Source organism: Mobula hypostoma, chromosome 8, assembly GCF_963921235.1.
Source record: "Mobula hypostoma chromosome 8, sMobHyp1.1, whole genome shotgun sequence".
In the NCBI taxonomy this organism is placed as follows: Eukaryota; Metazoa; Chordata; class Chondrichthyes; order Myliobatiformes; family Myliobatidae; genus Mobula; species Mobula hypostoma.
In genome coordinates this window covers 17,224,428-17,242,533 of record NC_086104.1, presented here as the reverse complement: position 1 = coordinate 17,242,533, position 18,106 = coordinate 17,224,428, and the positions used below count along the sequence as shown (strand labels likewise).

Sequence of the window (18,106 nt, the reverse complement as noted above, 5' to 3'; positions counted from 1 at the left end):
CACAGACAGCATCAGAGGTCAGGGTTGAATATAGATGAGCAACATAATTCCACCAATGAGTTTTTCAAATTTATCTTTTTGAGATATTGCACGGAATCAGTTCTTTGAGCTGCGCTGCACAGCAAACCGCCAATTTATTCCTAGCTTAATCATAGGGCAATTTACAATGTCCAATTAACCTACCGACCGATACATCTTTGGACTGTGGGAAGAAACTAGAGCACCTGGAGGAATTCCACGCGGTCACAGGGAAAATGTGTAAACTCCTTGTATGCAGCGGCAGGAATTTTATGAAAGTTCTCAGTCCGAAATGTCAACTGTTTACTTTTTTCATAGATGCTGCTGACTTGCTGAGTTCCTCCATCATTTTGTGTGCGTTGCTTTAGATTTCCAGCATCTGCAGATTTTCTCCTGTTTGGGAGCTTTAAGAAGCAACTGAAATAGAGTGGGTGAATTCAAGGGAAATGAAGTTTCAAAAGAGACTGACGTAAAGGTTGCATTCATTGTTAGAATGGAAAAATTAAAGGTGTAATTGTAAGTAACCTTTTTAATGGATAAGATTGAACAGTGTAAATTGTTCCATTTCTGCCACAGAGTGAGAGGGGGTTTGGCTTTACATTAAGGAGTTTAACTTGTGCGTTTAACTTCCTGTTACAAGCTTATTAGGTAGTTAATATGCAAATCTAGCAAGTCCATAGAATCAGCAATGCAGATAAAAGGTGAGAAGCCATTTTTTGTGAAGTTGGTGACAGAAATTAACTGGTAGATCTGCAGATGAGTAATTCATATCGGGGGTGAGGGGGATAAGGTAAGAAGCTGGGAGATGATTGGTGGAAGAGGTAAAGTGCTGAAGAAGAAGGAATCTTATAGGAGAGAACAGTGGACCATTGGAGAAAGGAGCGGATCAGAAGGGAAACCAGAGGGAAGTAATGAGAAGGGGTGAAAGAGTAACCAGAAAGAGGAATGGATAAAAGAGAGAAGAGCAGAGGGAGAGAAATTACCATAAGTTAGAGAAATCGATATTCATGCCATTAGGTTGGACACCACACAGTTGGATTATGAGGTGTTACTCCTCCATACTGAGGATGGCTTCATCATGGCAGGACAGGAGGCCATGTCAGAATGGGAAAGTGAATTGAAGTGGGTGGTCATCGGGAAATTGTGCATTTTGTGGTGAACAGAGCAAAGGTGCCTGGTGAACTGGCCTTCCAGCCTACATTAGGTTTCACTGATGCAGTAGCTGACTGCAAAAAAACCTCACAGGTGAAGTGTCGCCTCACTTAGCACTACTGTTTGGGGCCATGAGTGGCTGTGAGAGGGGAGGTGCAGGGGCAGGTATAGCCACTTGTCACCCTTGCAGGGATAAGTGCCAGGAGGAAAATCAATGGGGAGGGACAAAGTGGAACGTTGACTGTTTATTCCCCTCCATAGGTTGACTTGTTGAATTCCTCCAGCATTTTGTACCACAAGACTATGTGCATAGTCCCCTGCTCTACTCCCTTTATGCTTACGATTGTGATGCTAAGCACAACTCCAAGGCCATATGTAAGTTTGCCGATGACAATATCGACGTCATAACAACAACCTCTCAGTCAATGCCAGTAAAACCAAAGAGATGATTATTGACTTCAAGACGAGGAAACTGAGGTTGATGAGCTAGTCCTCATTGGGGGATCAGAGTTGCAGATGGTCAGCAACTTTAAATTCTTGGGTGTTATCATTTTAGTGGATCTGTCCTGGGTCCAGCAGGTAAATGCCATTATGAAGAAAGCACGGCAGTGCCTCTACTTCAGAAGTTTACAAAGATTCAGCGTGACATCTGAAACTTTGAGAAACCTCTATAGATGTGTGGTGGAGAGTATATTGACTGGTTGCATCACATCCTGGAATGGAAAATCCAACAAAAAATAGATACAGCCCAGCCCATCACTGGTGGAGCCCTCCCCACCATTGAGCACATCTACAGGGAGGGTTGTCGCAGGAAAGTAGCATCCATCATCAAGGACCCCCTCCATCCAGGTCATGCTGTCTTCTTGCTACTGCCATCAGGAAGAAGGTGCTGGAGCCTCAAGACTCACACTCACACTCAGTTTCAGGAATAGTTATTACCCCTCAAACATCAGGCTCTTGAAGCAGAGGGGATAACTTCACTCAACTTCACTTGCCCCATCATTAAAATGTTCCCACAACCTATGGACTCACTTTCAAGGACTCTTCATTTCATGTTCTCAATATTTATTGATTATTTATTTGTTATTACTTTATTTCCCCCTTTTTGTATTTGCACAGTTTGTCATCCTTCGCACATTGGTTGTTCATCCTGGGTGTGGTTTTGTATTGATTTTATTGTGTTTCTTGGGTTTGCAGTATATGCCCACAAGAAAATGAATCTTGGGTTGTATAGTTACTTTGAACTTGAAGGCTCACGAGGTAATGATTGTGTGTGTGCTGCAGCAGCCTCTGGTGGTCATGCTGGTCTACTACAGCACCGTCTTGATCTGTACCATCCTGAATCTGGTGGGGTTACATTCAACACAGCGTAAAATACCAATTAGTGGATTTTTACAGCTGATTTATGGCAGCTTCTATATCTTTCCAGCCAGGTTAAGAGTAACACCACGTAACTATTAATTAGATGATTCAAAGGCAGTATTGAAATGTATAAGCTCAAAAGAAGCTTTATCCTGTCATGATGCTCTGCCATGACTGATTTGCCTCTGTGAAACTATCCTATCCCTATATCACTTTATGGGCAATCCCCACATTGAGGGGCATAGAAATTCACCCTTGCAAAATTCACAAATCGCTACCCAAAATTTTGAGATAAAGAATAAAATTTGTTCTCACAGAGAAGGAAGTAAATAAACCAACCATTCTTACCAAGCTCTGTTTGGATTACAATCAGTAACGTGGCCTCCACAGCCCCTGAGGTAGAGAATTTCAGTGAACCACACTCCTCTCCAGAAATTTCTTCTCATCTCATCTTTCAATTTCAGCCCTTAATTTGAGTCTGTGATCCCTAGTTCTACTTCCCTTACGGGAGCCAACCTCCCCATGACAGCCTTGTTGAGACTTCTAAGTATTTCTTCTCTTTCAATAAAGAGTCTGTAAAAGTGCTGTCACCAAGATCTCATGTAATTCGTTAAAGTACTGTGCAAAACTCTTAGGCACATGTGTATATGTGTATATATATGCATATATACAGCTAAGGTGCCTACTACTTTTGCTATATTAGTCAACATGGAGCGGAGAGCGAGTCTGTAAATCTGACGAGAGCGAAGGATGTTGGGAATGGCTAGAGGGGAGCTCCGCAAGAGGGATGTGGGACAGATGGCAGAGAAGAAGTGGCATGGGTGGGGGAGATGGTGCAGGTGCAGACACCCAGTGCTGAGACACCAATTAGATTCCAAACAGTAATTTATTGATCACTACAGAAAGTCTCTCTGGTGCTTCCCTCTCCCTTCCCCTTTTCCCATCTATGATTCCCCTCTCCCTGACCCCTTCCTACTCTCAGCCCATAACAGAGACCCACATCAGAATCAGGTTTATCATCAGGAAATTTGGTTTTTTTTTATTGCAGCAGTAGCAGCACAGTGCAATGTGTGAAATTAGACTTCTGCACAGTACCGTACATGGAAACACAGCGTTGAAACAGGCCTTCAGCCCATAGACATCGTACCGACCATCAACTACTCACATAATATTACTGCATTAATCCCTTTTATTGTTCTCGATATGTTCCCAATTTCTCCAACACACTACAGGGGCAATTTAGAGTGATTGATTGAGTACCAACCCATACATTTTATGGATGTAGGAGGAAACGGGAGCCCTCGGGGTGAAAGTGGGGGGACCCACGTAATTACAGGGTGAACATACAAACTCTGGGTTTCTGGCACCGCAAGGCAATGGCTCTTCCAGCTGTCGTGACTGGTCTCAGGATTGGTCTGATGAGGGGGTGCAGCCGGAAACGTCGATTGTTTATTTCCCTTCATAGATGCTGGCTGACTTGCTGAGTTTCTCCAGTATTTTGTGTGCATTGCTCAAGATTTCATACATCTGAAGAATCTCTTGTGTTGCAGGAACTACGGTAGGAGTTGAAATCATGTCATGTTCCTCCTCTGTACTTAATGTCTCGTGTGCATTAGCCTACCTTCCTGCATCATCAGTCCAACAGCATAACTGCAAAGTTTGTAACTATGAATAGTTTGAATCCCTGTTTGTCACTGTAGATACATGTTATTTCAAAGGCATGATTAAAATAGGATTTTTTTTCTTCATGTTACAGATGTTTCCTGCTGCGTTAGACTTGGCAATAGAAGATGATGTCGAATTCCGTGAAGGCTTGCCTCTTGATTACCTGGACTACATGGGAGTGCAGAATTCTGAAAGAGTAAGTTCCATAAGACAAAGGAGCAGAAGTCGGCCATTCGGCCCACCAAGTCTGCTCCACCATTTTATTATGAGCTGATCCATTCTCCCATTTAGTCCCACTCTCCCACCTTCTCACCATAACCTTTGATGCCCTGGCTACTCAGATACCTATCAATCTCTGCCTTAAATACACTCAATGACTTGGCCTCCACTGCTGCCCGTGGCAACAAATTCCATAGATTCACCACCCTCTGGCTAAAAAAAATTCTTCGCATTTCTGTTTTGAATGGGCGCCCTTCAATCCTTAAGTCATGCCCTCTTGTACTAGACTCGCCCATCATGGGAAACAACTTTGCCACATCCACTCTCTCCTTGCCTTTCAACATTCCCCCTGTTTTGTCAGAATAGGTTTTTATTACAATTGAAAGTAATGTTTTCAGCAAAGTCTGTGTTAATAATGTCTTGTAATACTTCACACTCTTTCTAAAGAATGGATGATTTCTTTTTGTTGCCTGGTGATGCTCACAACATGATCTTCTCTCTGTTGAGGACACTAAATGGAGATTGGGTAGGCATTGTACAGAATATTTTTGTGCAGTTTACACTGATTGCAGGCTCACCTCTTGAATTCACCTCCCACTCTGACCTCTGCACCCAACTCATTGAAACTCCACGTAAATTTGAGAAACAGATCATCATCTGTTGGATAAGCATATCTCACCTTTCTAAACTCAATAGCATGTCGAACCATTTCAAATTATCTTCCTGTTCTTCCCATTTGACATCTTCAGCTTTTATTTCTACAAGTTGACTTACACAGTTCGATTTTTGCATTGTACAGTTTTATCACTGAATTTCTTCCCCATTCCACCACCACACCCTCCTCCAGCCATCCATCGTGGAACTCTCCTTCTTGTTCCTCTTTTTGTATCCGTCCCAACTTTTCCTTCGTTCTAGGCTGGTACAGAAGATTAGATTGTGTGGAACCCAGAGTGAGCTAGCCAATTAGTGGAAGGAGTGATAGTGAAGGACTGAGTTTTTAGAGTGGAGGCCCTGTGAAAAGTGGTGTGCTGCAGGAATTGGTGCTGGGGCTCCTGTTCTTGTCATGCATATTAATGATTTGGTTGAGCCTGTAGATGACATAGACAGCTTTGGTACCACACTGGACAGTAAACGTTACAATAGGATCTAGGAAAGAGGGCAAAAGAATGTTAGATGGAATTTCACTCGGACGCCTGAGAAGATTAGATTATGAGGACACACAGTCCTCTTTTATTGTCATTTAATAATGCATGCATTAAGAAATGATACAATGTTTCTCCAGAATGATATCACAGAAACACATGACAAACTGACAAAAACCACATAATTATAACATATAGTTACAACAGTGCAAAGCAATACCATAATTTGATAAAGAACAGACCATGGGCACAGGAAAAAGTCTCAAAGTCTCTCGAAAGTCCCATCTCACGCAGACGGTGAACCTCCAGCGCCGCAAACTTGCTGATGCAGCACCCTGGAAGCACCCGACCACAGTCCAACTCCAAGCCTCCGACCAGCCCTCCGGCACCGAGCACCATCTCTGCCGAGCGCTTCGACCCCGACCCCGGCAGTAGGCAAAGCCGAGGATTTGGGGCCTTCCCCTCCGGAGATTCTCAAAGAGTTGCGTTTGGAGAAATTAAACCAGTATGTCACAGTGTGTCCTGGCAAGCATTGTCGAACAGACAGAGCACAGTACACAAGTTCGTAGTTTTCTGGAAGTGGTGACATAGGTATGTAAGGTGGTGAAGAAGATGTGAGGCATGCTTGCCTGTAGTGGACAGGGCCTCGAGTACAAGAGCGGGAGGTCATGCTGCAGTTATACAAGACAATGGTGAGACTGCACCTGGAATATGGTGTGCAATTCAGGTCGACGTACTGGAGGAAGGATATGATTAAACTAGAGAGGATGTTGCATGGACTGGAGAACTATAGTTAAAGGGAGACTGTTTTCCTTGAAGCAAAGTAGACAAGGGGTCAACTTATAAAGGTTTAAAAACTTATATGGGGCATACGTAAGGTGGATAGTCACAGTGTTTTCCCCAGGGTAGAAGAATCTAAAACTGGAGGGCTTAAGGTGAGAGAGGTGTAAAGGGAATGTTAGAGAGAGCTCTTTCACACAGAGGGTGGTGGGTATTTGGAACAAGCTGCCAGAGGAAGTGGTGGAGGTGGATAGAATTACACTATTTAAAAGACATTTCGACAGGCACATGGGTAGGGAAAGTTTAAAGAAATAGAGGCCAAATACAGACAAATGGGACTCGCTCAAATAGCAGCATGGGAAGTTGGGCTGAAGGGTCTGTTTCTGTTTTATGTGACAATAACATAAAACTGCAGATGTAAATTTTTAAGCTCCAGTGAAAAGTTGTCAGCCTGATTTGATAATTCTGTTGATGAGGGGAAGGTAGTGCACATTGTATAGATGGACTTAAGCAAGGTCTTTAACAAGTCCATGTGGGAGGCTGGTCAAGAAGGTTCAGTCACTTGGATGAGGCAGTAAATTGGATTCAACATTGTCTTCAAGGGAGAAGCCAGAGAGTGGTAGTAGATGGTTAACTCTCTTAACTGGAGGCCTGTGACTAATTGTGCAGTGCAGGGATCAGTGCTGACTCTAGTGTTGTTTGCCATCAAAATCAACCACCTGTGTAATTGTGTGGTAAAATAGATCAGCAGATTTGCAGATGATACCAAGATTTGGGATGTCATGGGCAGCTTAGAAGAAACATAGAAATATAGAAAAACTACAGCACAATAGAGGCCCTTCAGCCCACAATGCGGTGCCAAACATGTACTTACTTTAGAAATTACCTAGGATTACCCATATACCCATAGCCCTCTATTTTTCTAAGCTGCATTTACCTATCCAGGAGTCTCTTAAAAGACCCTATCGTATCCGCCTCCACCACTGTCGCCAGCAGCCCATTCCACGCACTCACCACTCTCTGTGGGGAGAAAAGAAAACTTACCCCTGACATCTCCTCTGTACCTGCTTCTAAGCACCTAAAAACTGTGCCCTTTCGTGCTAGCCATTTCAGTCCTGGGAAAAAGCCTCTGACTGTCCACACAATCAATGCCTTTCATCATCTTAATACACCTCTATTAGGTCACCTCTCATCCTCCGTCGCACCAAGGAGAAAAGGCCGTGTTCACTCAAACTATTTTCGTAAGGCATGCTCCCCAATCCAGGCAACATTCTTGTAAATCCCCTCTGCACCCTTTCTATAGTTTCCACATCCTTCCTGTAGTGAAGTGACCAGAACTGAGCACAGTACTCCAAGTGGCATCTGACTAGGATCGTATGTAGCTGTAACATTACCTCTCAGCTCTTAAACTCAATCCTATGGTTGATGTATGCCTTCTTAACCACAGAGTCAACCAGTGCAGCAGCTCTGAGTGTCCTATGGATTCTAACCCGGAGATCCCTCTGATCCACCACACTGCCAAGTGTCTTACTATTAATACTATATTCTGCCATCATATTTGACCTACCAAAATGAACCACCTCCCACTTAACTGGGTTGAACTCCATCTGCCACTTCTCAGCCCAGTTTTGCATCCTATCAATGTCCCACTGTAACCTCTGACAGCCCTCCACACTATCCACAACACCCCCAACCTTTGTGTCATCAGCAAATTTACTAATCATCCCTCCACTTCCTCATCCAGGTCATTTATGAAAATCATGAAGGGAAGGGGTCCTAGAACAGATCCCTGAGGCACACCACAGGTCACCGATCTCCATGCACAATCTGACCCGGCTATAACCACTCTTTGCCTTCTGTGAACAAGCCAATTCTGGATCCACAAAGCAAGGTCCCCTTGGATCTCATGCCTCCTTACTTTCTCAATAAGCCTTGCATGGGGTACAGGTTTCCCCCGCCATCCGAAGGTAGAGCGTTCCTATGAAACGGTTCGTAAACCGGAATGTCATAAAGCGAAGAAGCAATTACCATTTATTTAGATGGGAAAATATTGTGAGCGTTCACAGACCCAAAAATAACCTACCAAATCATGCTAAATAACACATAAAACCTAAAATAACAGTAACATATAGTTAAAGCAGGAATGATATGATAAATACACAGCCTATATAAAGTAGAAATATTTTCCCACAATCATTGCCTGAACTGTTCTCCGTAGCAAAAATCTCACGCAAGTGCTGTTGGCAGAAACACGGCGCAAGCGCTCTCCAGTAACCTTTAAGCTATGAAGCTGCCAAATCATACCAAATAACACGTAAAACTACACAGCCGATATAAAGTAGAAATAATGTATGTACAGTGTAGTATCACTTACTGTAATTGGGACAGCTGATGGTGTGTTAGACTGAGTCGTCAGAGCCCCCACCCTCCAGGCAGCGACCGGATACTGATCCGTGGAGCATGCAGGGGTCCAGCGGTAGCCGGAAGGCACCCAGCACATCTTTAAGAAAAAAGCCGAAATAAACAAGCTAATTAATTAGGTGCTGCCCGGCACATAATTGTCGGTCCAGATCAGAGGCTGATTGCGTCGCCTCTGATCTGGGCTGACAATTACGTGTCGGGTGGCACCTAATTAATTAGCATGTTTATTTCGGCTTTTTTCTTAAAGATGTGCTGTGTGCCTCCCAGCTACCGCTGCATTCTCCGCGAATCGGTATATGTCCGTGGCCTGGGGGTTGGGGTGGTGGAACACGAGGGTGTCACCTCGTCGTTGATCAGGGCAGGCAGGTCATCTTCTATCTCTGCCCGCCTCGATGTCGAAGGTTGAGGTTCGTCGTCTGATGTGGAAGGCTTGAAAAACAACAGTACAGTATGCTTGACTGCTGAGCCTCACGCATTTTTCTATCATACAGTTCTTTGTAAGGACTCAAACCATCTTGCAAATAAGCCGTAAACCGACGTAACCTTTCAAAATTAGAGTCGTACTTTATCATTACTCATTCGGTTTCGATTGTTATCCTTTCCTCTTCCAATTGCATCAGCTCTTCATCTATCAGTTCTTGGTCATGGGATGCCAAAACCTCTTCAACATCATCTTCGTCAACTTCCACAAGCCAAACTCACTTTGTCCTTACTTCGTTCACCACGATCGAAACGCTTAATTATGTCTAGTTTTACGCTAAGTGTAACACCCTTATGAGCTCTTTTTGGGTTTTCCGATACCTTAGAACTCATCTTGCTAACGGCTGCTCACAGGCACGTACTTAAGCAATGCTGGCGAGAATGCAGTTCCCGGGGAGAGCGGCTGCTCGGGGCGATTTTTTTTTTGCACGCTGATTTTTTTCGTAACAGTGAAAACACCGTCTGTTTGCAAAAACAGGAAACTAATGACAGAGTGTTCCCTCGGACCTTGAAGGAGACTAGTGTTGAAATTGCGGGGGCCCTGGCAGAAATATTTAAAATGTCGCTGTCTACGGGTGAAGTGCCGGAGGATTGGAGAGTGGCTCATGTTGTTCCATTGTTTTAAAAAGGATCGAAAAGTAATCCGGGAAATTATAGGCCGGTGAGTTTAACGTCAGTAGTAGGTAAGTTATTGGAAGGAGTAGTAAGAGACAGAATCTACAAGCATTTGGGTTTGGATAGACAGGGGCTTATTAGGGAGAGTCAACATGGCTTTGTGCGTGGTAGGTCATGTTTGACCAATCTGTTGGAGTTTTTCGAGGAGGTTACCAGGAAAGTGGATGAAGGGAAGGCAGTGGATATTGTCCACATGGACTTCAGTAAGGCCTTTGACAAGGTCCCGCATGGGAGGTTAGTTAGGAAAATTCATTCGCTAGGTATACATGGAGAGGTGGTAAATTGGATTAGACATTGGCTCGATGGAAGAAGCCAGAGAGTGGTGGTAGAGAATTGCTTCCCTGAGTGGAGGCCTGTGACTAGTGGTGTGCCACAGGGATCAGTGCTGGGTCCATTGTTATTTGTCATCTATATCAATGATCTGGATGATAATGTGGTAAATTGGATCAGCAAGTTTGCTGATGATACAAAGATTGGAGGTGTAGTAGACAGTGAGGAAGGTTTTCAGAGCCTGCAGAGGGACTTGGACCAGCTGGAAAAATGGGCTGAAAAATGGCAGATGGAGTTTAATACTGACAAGTGTGAGGTATTGCACGTTGGAAGGACAAACCAACGTAGAACATACAGGGTTAATGGTAAGGCACTGAGGAGTGCAGTGGAGCAGAGGGATCTGGGAATACAGATACAAAATTCCCTAAAAGTGTCGTCACAGGTAGATAGGGTCGTAAAGAGAGCTTTTGGTACATTGGCCTTTATTAATCAAAGTATTGAGTATAAGAGCTGGAATGTTACGAGGTTGTATAAGGCATTGGTGAGGCCGAATCTGGAGTATTGTGTTCAGTTTTGGTCACCAAATTACAGGAAGGATATAAATAAGGTTGAAAGAGTGCAGAGAAGGTTTACAAGGATGTTGCCGGGACTTGAGAAACTCAGTTACAGAGAAAGGTTGAATAGGTTAGGACTTTATTCCCTGGAGCGTAGTAGAATGAGGGGAGATTTGATAGAGGTATATAAAATTATGATGGGTATAGATAGAGTGAATGCAAGCAGGCTTTTTCCACTGAGGCAAGGGGAGAAAAAAACCAGAGGACATGGGTCAAGGGTTACGGGGGAAAAGTTTAAAGGGAACATTAGGGGGGGCTTCTTCACACACAGAGAGGTGGGAGTATGGAATGAGCTGCCAGACGAAGTGGTAAATGCGGGTTCTTTTTTAACATTTAAGAATAAATTGGACAGATACATGGATGGGAAGTGTATGGAGGGATATGGTCCGTGTGCAGGTCAGTGGGACTAGGCAGAAAATGGTTCGGCACAGCCAAGAAGGGCCAAAGGGCCTGTTTCTGTGCTGTAGTTTCTATGGTTCTATGGTAATGTAGGTCTTTCATAACAGGGAGCTTTCTTAAAGCGAACGTTCGAAAAGCGGGGGACACCTTTACCTTATCAAATGCCTTGCTGAAATCCATATACACTACATCTACTGCTCTACCTTTATTAATGTATTTAGTCTCCCAGCCTCCCGAACAACCACATCTCACCAGGTACATCAAGCTGCAGCTCCTTGGGACCAGGTTAGGAACCTGGAGATGCAGCTTGATGACCTTCGTCTGGTCAGGGAAAGTGAGGAGGTGATAGATAGGAGCTACAGGCAAGTAGTCACACCAGGGTCTCAGGAGGCAGATAAGTAGGTAACAGTCAGGAGAGAGAAGGGCAGGAGTCAGATACTAGAGAGTACCCCAATGGCTGTCCCCCTTAACAATAAGTACTCCTGTTTGAGTACAGTTGGGGGGGGGAGGAAACGACCTACCTGGGGGAAGCAACAGTGCTTGTGCCTCTGCACCGAGTCTGGCCCTGTGGCTCAGAAGGGTAGAGAAAGGAAGAGGATGGCAGCAGTGATAGGAGACTCTCTAGTTAGGGACTCAGGCGATTCTGTGGACGCAGGAAGGAAACACGGATGGTAGTTTGCCTCCCAGGTGCCAGAGTCCAGGATGTTTCTGATTGTGTTCATGATATCCTGAAGTGGGAGGTGAACAGCCAGAGGTCGTGGTACATATAGGTACCAACGACATAGGTAGGAAAAGGGAGGAGGTCCTGAAAACAGACTACAGGGAGTTAGAAAAGAAGTTGAGAAGTAGGACCTCAAAAGTAGTAATCTCGGGATTACTGCCTGTGCCACGCAACACAGAGGGAGGTGGAGGATAAATGCGTGGCTGAGGGATTGAAGCAGGGGGCAGGGATTCAGATTTCTGGATCATTGGGACCTCTTTTGGGGCAGGTATGACCTGTACAAAAAGAGCGGGTTGCACTTGAATCCAAGGGGGACCAATATCCTGGCAGGGAGGTTAGCCTAGGCTATTGGGGAGAGCTGGGGGTTGGGAACCGAACTGCAGATGAAATTTAAGTCAGGGAAGTGTGTGATATTGCATTTCAGGAGGACCAACCAGCATAGGATTTGCACAGTGAATGGTAGTACACTGGAGTGCAGTAGAACAAAGGGATCTCGGAATACAAATCTATAATTCCTCTAAAGTAGTGTCACTGATAGATAGGGCCATAAAGAGAGCTTTTGGTACCTTGGCCTTCATAAATCAAAGTATTGAGTACAGGAGTTGGGGTGCTATGTTGAAGTCGGTGAGATCAAATTTTGAGTATAGTGTGCAGTTCTGGTCACATATCTACAGGAAATATATCAAAAAGGTTGAAAGAATGCAGAGAAAAAAATTACAAGGATGTGACCAGGGCTTGATGTCCTGAGTTGTAGGGAAAGGTTGAATAGGAGAGGACTTTATTCACTGAAGCTTAGGAGAATGAGAGGAGATTTGACAGAGGTATGCAAAATTATGAGGGTATAGATAGGGTAAATGCAAGCGACTTTTTCCACTGAGGTTAGGTGATACCAGAAGTAGAGGTAATGGGTTAAGGGTGAAAAGTGAAATATTTCAGGGGAACCCAAAGGGTTAACCACTCAAAGGGTGGTGAGAGCGTAGAAGTGGTAGTTGAGGGTTCAACTGTAACATGTAAGAGAAGTATGGATAACTACATGGACGAGAGGCATGTGGAGGCCTATGTTCCAGGTGCAACCATTCCACGTTGATGGGAATGCACAGAATAACAGTTTGACACAAGACTAGATGGGCCAAAGGGCCTGTTTCTGTGCTGATTCTCTCTGCTTGGATGCAGACTGATCTACTGAATATGTCTGATTCATTTTGCCAACTTCAGTGTTTGGTTCTTGAATCATAATCATGTAATCAGGTCTTGCATAGGATTTTTGTATGGCACCCCACTGAAAACAGGATCATACATCGCCAACGTTGCCTGCAAGTGAATACAGAAAAAATAACACTTTGTTCTTTGAAATACAACTTTGACAAGCCTCAGTGACACTAAAATACTACTCTTTGAAAACAAGGACTGAAGCAATTTCTAACAGAAAGATACTGCTGACAACTAACAAGGCAAAAGAAAAATAAAAATTTATCCAGAAGGCCTCTTTTTAACCTGTTACTCTAGTTTTAAAACAAGCCTTTTTTTTTATTTCCAAGCATCGTCTTTACACATCATTTGGTTTTGTTTTAGTTGTATCTTCAGGAAAAGGAAAGCTTTGTCTTTTTTTGTATTCACCTTCAGAGAGAGTTAACAATCTGGGATTCAATCTACAATTCTCTTCTAGCACTTTCATGTGAGCCTCCAAGCTGAGATATGGTTACCCGTGGCTGATTATAACTGAACTAGCAACGGCACCATCGTTACTTTACGATTTGTTTATGTTTCTTCATGTGTACAGTGGGAAGGCTGTCGTGATGTAGAGTTTCAACTGGGAATCTTGGCTATTGCTTTCCTCCTACAGATGCTGCTCAACACACTTGAGATCGACAATAAGACATAGGAGCAGAATCAGGCCATTCCATCATGGCTGGTTTATTATCTCGCTCAACCCCATTCTCCTGCCTTCTCATAACCTTTCATAAACACAAAATAATCTGCAGATGCTGGAGGCAAAGCAACACTCACAACACGCTGGAGGAACTCAGCAGGTCGGGCAGCATCCTTGGAAACGATCAGTCAACGTTTCGGGCTGGAACCCTTTGTCAGGACTGTAGAGGGAAGGGGCAGAGGCCCTATAAAGAAGGTGGGGGGAGGGTGGAAAGGAGAAGGCTGGTAGGTTCCAGATGAAAAGCCAGTAGGTCCTGACGAAGGGTTCCGGCCTGAAACGTTGACTGATCGTTTCCACGGATGCTGCCCGACCTGCTGAGTTCCTCCAGCGTGTTGTGAGTGTTGCTTCTCATAACCTTTGACACCCTTACTAATCAATAACCTATCAGCCTCCATTTTAAATATACCTAATGACTTGGACTCCACAGCCACTGGTGGCAATGAATTCCACGGACTCACCACCATCAGGCTAAAGAAATTCCTCTCATCTCTGATCTATGGCTCAGAACCATCAAGTGCCCCTCATGCATTAACCCTTTCATTCCCTGGATCAGTCGCGTTCTTTCAGCAGTCTGTTGCTCCATGTTCCAGCAACTGTGGTCTCTTGTGTCTTCAGGTTTCCCTCGTCTCTTCAAGCTACTCTGTAGTCAGGACGGCAAATTTCCTTCTCAGGGGTCATTAATGCAGAGGGAACTTTTGTAATTGTCTGGTGATTGCATTGCTACGACCTGTATTTCATTAATCATGTTTAATTCTGCAGTTGCTGTGCTAGATTGGAACTCTCTCCTGTTCTTTGGTCCAGGTCTCTGGATTGCTAATGTGATAAGACCACAAGATATAGGAGCAGAATTAGGTCATTTGGCCCATCACGTCTGCTCCACCATTTCATCATGGCTGATCCATTTCCCCGTCTGCCCCAAACTCCTGCCTTCACTCCGTATCCCTTCACGCCCTGACTTGATTAAAAATCTAATAGGGCCGTATGATATAGGACTTTAACCACAGACCCATAATGCTGATATTGCTCGTGTGTGCTTAGGCTGTCCCTTACCAAATTAATTCCCACTTTGCAGCAAATGATTGACATCTGAATTTTATTTCTCAGGGAGATGATCCACGGAGGGAGGCATTTAATAAGAAGATTTACAATCTAATGAGAAAGTTACTGAAGTATGCACCAATTGATGCTGCTGTCGATCAGAAAGCCAAGGATTTTATTCACGATTGCCTACCGCCTGTCCTTACTAAAGGTATGTTGAGCATTTTGAGGGGAGTGGAAGAAGCAGTAATGAACAGATCCAGCCCTCTCGGAGTAATTCGCCCACAAGGAATGCAAGTGAATGCTGTACACTTAATGTTTTGGCACTTCATCTCGTACATAGTGCTCTTGAGACTTTGTCTTGAGCTATTATTCACTAACAGCTCATTTTTATTGCTATGAGCCAGAAAAAAAATCACATTTTAAATCTTTTGTTGTTCTTTCTGTAAGAAAAAGATAAGTCAGATTGATTTTTTTCTTTGTGCCTCCAATCAAACTCCTCTCAAATGCTGTGGTAGATTATCATCAACTGTGTAAGTTTTAAATATAGAGTTTACTAACAGTTTCATCTTTTATTTCCCAAATGTGTGTCACTTTATGTATGCCATTTATCTTTAACAAGTCCCCCCGCCCCCCTTTGCATATTTCTGGCTTGTAAAGCTCATAACACCCTTAGCTTTCTGCATAGTCAAGCTTTTCCTTCTGCTGGTTTATCATTTTTGGGTATGTCCTGATAAAAATGTTCACTGTGTTCAAAGATATAAGGGATAATTAATAATGTCCCAACACTGTCTGAGTAGCCTTACAGTGTCCATACATCCCAGTGCTCTGGTGCCTCTCCAACTGAATCGTTCCATTGTATTACAAGTTCCATGCTGATTTGGAAGAGCCATATGCTGTCATGGTTCTTTTATGTTCTTATCAGTATTCAAAATGAAGCAGCTGCATCTATTTTGCATTTCATTAGATGTGCTGCTTATCCGCCTGTTTGCGTCTTGGTTCTGAATCCTTTGCCTCGCTGTCAGTTTGATCCTGCATAGAAATGCAAAGCGATGCCAGTACTGAGGAACTTCAGTTATATTGGTGGATTGGGGATGTTCTTGGGACATGAAACACATCATCACAGTGCCTTGCTGAGCTAGTCCCATTGGTTGTGCTTGGCCATATTCCTCTAAGACATTCCTATCCATGAACCATTCCGTATGGGTTCTAAATGTTATGATTGTACCAGCCTCTACACTTCCTCTGACAGCTCGTTCCATATTTGCACCACTCTGTGTGCAAAGCAGGTCTCCTTTAAATCTTTCCCTTCTCATACGCGCTCTCGTTTTAAACTCCACTGTGACCATCCACCTTATCAATGCCTCTTGTCATTTATCAGGTCAGTCCCCTGCCTCCTTCGTGCCAGGGAAAACAATCCCAGCCTATTCAGTCTCTCCTTATAACTCAAGCCCCCCAATCTCAGCAACGTCCTTGTGAATCTTTTCTGCACCCTCACATCCTTCCTGAAGTCTGGTCCCTAGATCTGTGCACAATATTCCATCTGCTCTCCTACTGCCGCTGTTACATGACTTCCCAATGCTTGTACTCAGTAATCCAAATGATGGAGGCAAGTATGCCATATACTTCCTTCACCACCTTGTCCATCTTTCATGGAAAAATGTATTTGTAACCTTAGTTCTGCAACACTCCCAAGGCCGTGTCATTCACTGTTTATGCTGTGGCCCAGTTTAACTTTCCTAAATACATCATTTCACCCTTGTCTGAGTTAAATTCCTTCTGCCTTTCCTCCCCTGTTGATATCTAACCTGTGGTCAACCTTCTTCACCGTCCAACACACCACCAATTCTAATGTCATCCACAGGCCTACTTAACATGCCATCTATAGTCTAAATCAGTTAGTTAAAATAGATGACAGACAACAGATCCAGCTCTGATCCCTGTGGCATAGTTGCACAGTCATGGTCACAGGCGTCCAACTGCAAATTAGACCTCTACTACCACCCTCTAACCCCTTCCACCAGAAGGGAGTCTTAGAGAGGTAGTTTAAACTCACAGAGGAAAGATAGAGAGAAACTGTTTTTATGGGGAAAAGGGGTGAAGAAATGGGAACAAAGGATGAAGAACCAAAACGAAAACTGAGGAATAATTCTTGCATAGTGCTGGCAGCATCAGCTTTAATGGGAGCATTGAAAGAGTTGGTAAATACCTCAAAGGAAAGTATTTGTGAGGGATGTGGTTATTTTTAAATAGAAAATTTGTGTTTACCCCTAGGTTTATAGGGGAGAACTTGACTTTAGATAACAACATGTTCTCAGACTATTTCAAACAGCTTTATTATTAATGAATTGTTAGAATATTATTGTTAATGAATTGTGGATCAGTACTTGGGTCTATAATGTTGTGGCCATTACAGAGACTTGGATGATTCAGGGGCTGAAATGGTTACTTTGAGTGCCAGGCTACAGATGTTTCAGAAAGGACAAGGAGGGAGGCAAAAGAGGTGGGGGTGTGGCACTGTTGATCAGAGATAGTGTCGCGGCTGCAGAAAAGGAGGAAATCGTGGAGGGATTGTCTACTGAGTCTCTGTGGGTGGAAGTTAGAAACAGGAAGGGGTCAATAACTCTACTGGGTGCTTCTTATAGACCACCCAATAGTAACAGGGACATCAAGGAGCAGTTAGGGAGACAGATTCTGGAAAGGTGTAATAATAACAGGGTTGTCGTGGTGGGAGATTTTAATTTCCCAAATATTGATTGGCATCTCCCTAGAGCAAGGGGTTTAAGTGGGGTAGAGTTTGTTAGGTGTGTTCAGGAAGATTTCCTGACACGATATATATAGATAAGCCTACAAGAGGAGAGGCTGTACTTGATCTGGTATTGCGAAATGAACCTGGTCAGGTGTCAAGTCTCTCAGTGGGAGAGCATTTTGGAGATAGTGATCACAATTCTATCTCCCTTACCATAGCATTGGAGAGGGATAGGAACAGACAAGTTAGGAAAGCGTTTAATTGGAGTAGGGGGAAATATGAAGCTATCAGGCAGGAACTTGGAAGCATAACTTGGGAACAGATGTTCTCAGGGAAATGTACAGCAGAAATGTGGCAAATGTCCAGGGGATATTTGCGTGGTATTCTGCATAGGTACATTCCAATGAGACAGAGAAATGATGGTAGGGTACAGGAACTGCAGTGTGCAAAGACTGTTGAAAATCTGGTCAA

General features: G+C 43.8%; 1 protein-coding gene across 2 annotated transcripts in view; it reads left to right on the top strand.

Annotated features, from left to right (window-relative positions):
- Positions 1-18,106, top strand: part of riox1 (ribosomal oxygenase 1) — a 91,184-nt gene that overhangs the window by 50,085 nt on the left and 22,993 nt on the right. For both annotated transcript variants that reach the window (XM_063055526.1, XM_063055525.1), the window contains exons 10-11: positions 4,289-4,393; positions 14,953-15,097. In XM_063055526.1, the coding sequence (XP_062911596.1) occupies positions 4,289-4,393; positions 14,953-15,097 (250 nt within the window). The remainder of the gene's footprint in view (positions 1-4,288; positions 4,394-14,952; positions 15,098-18,106) is intronic.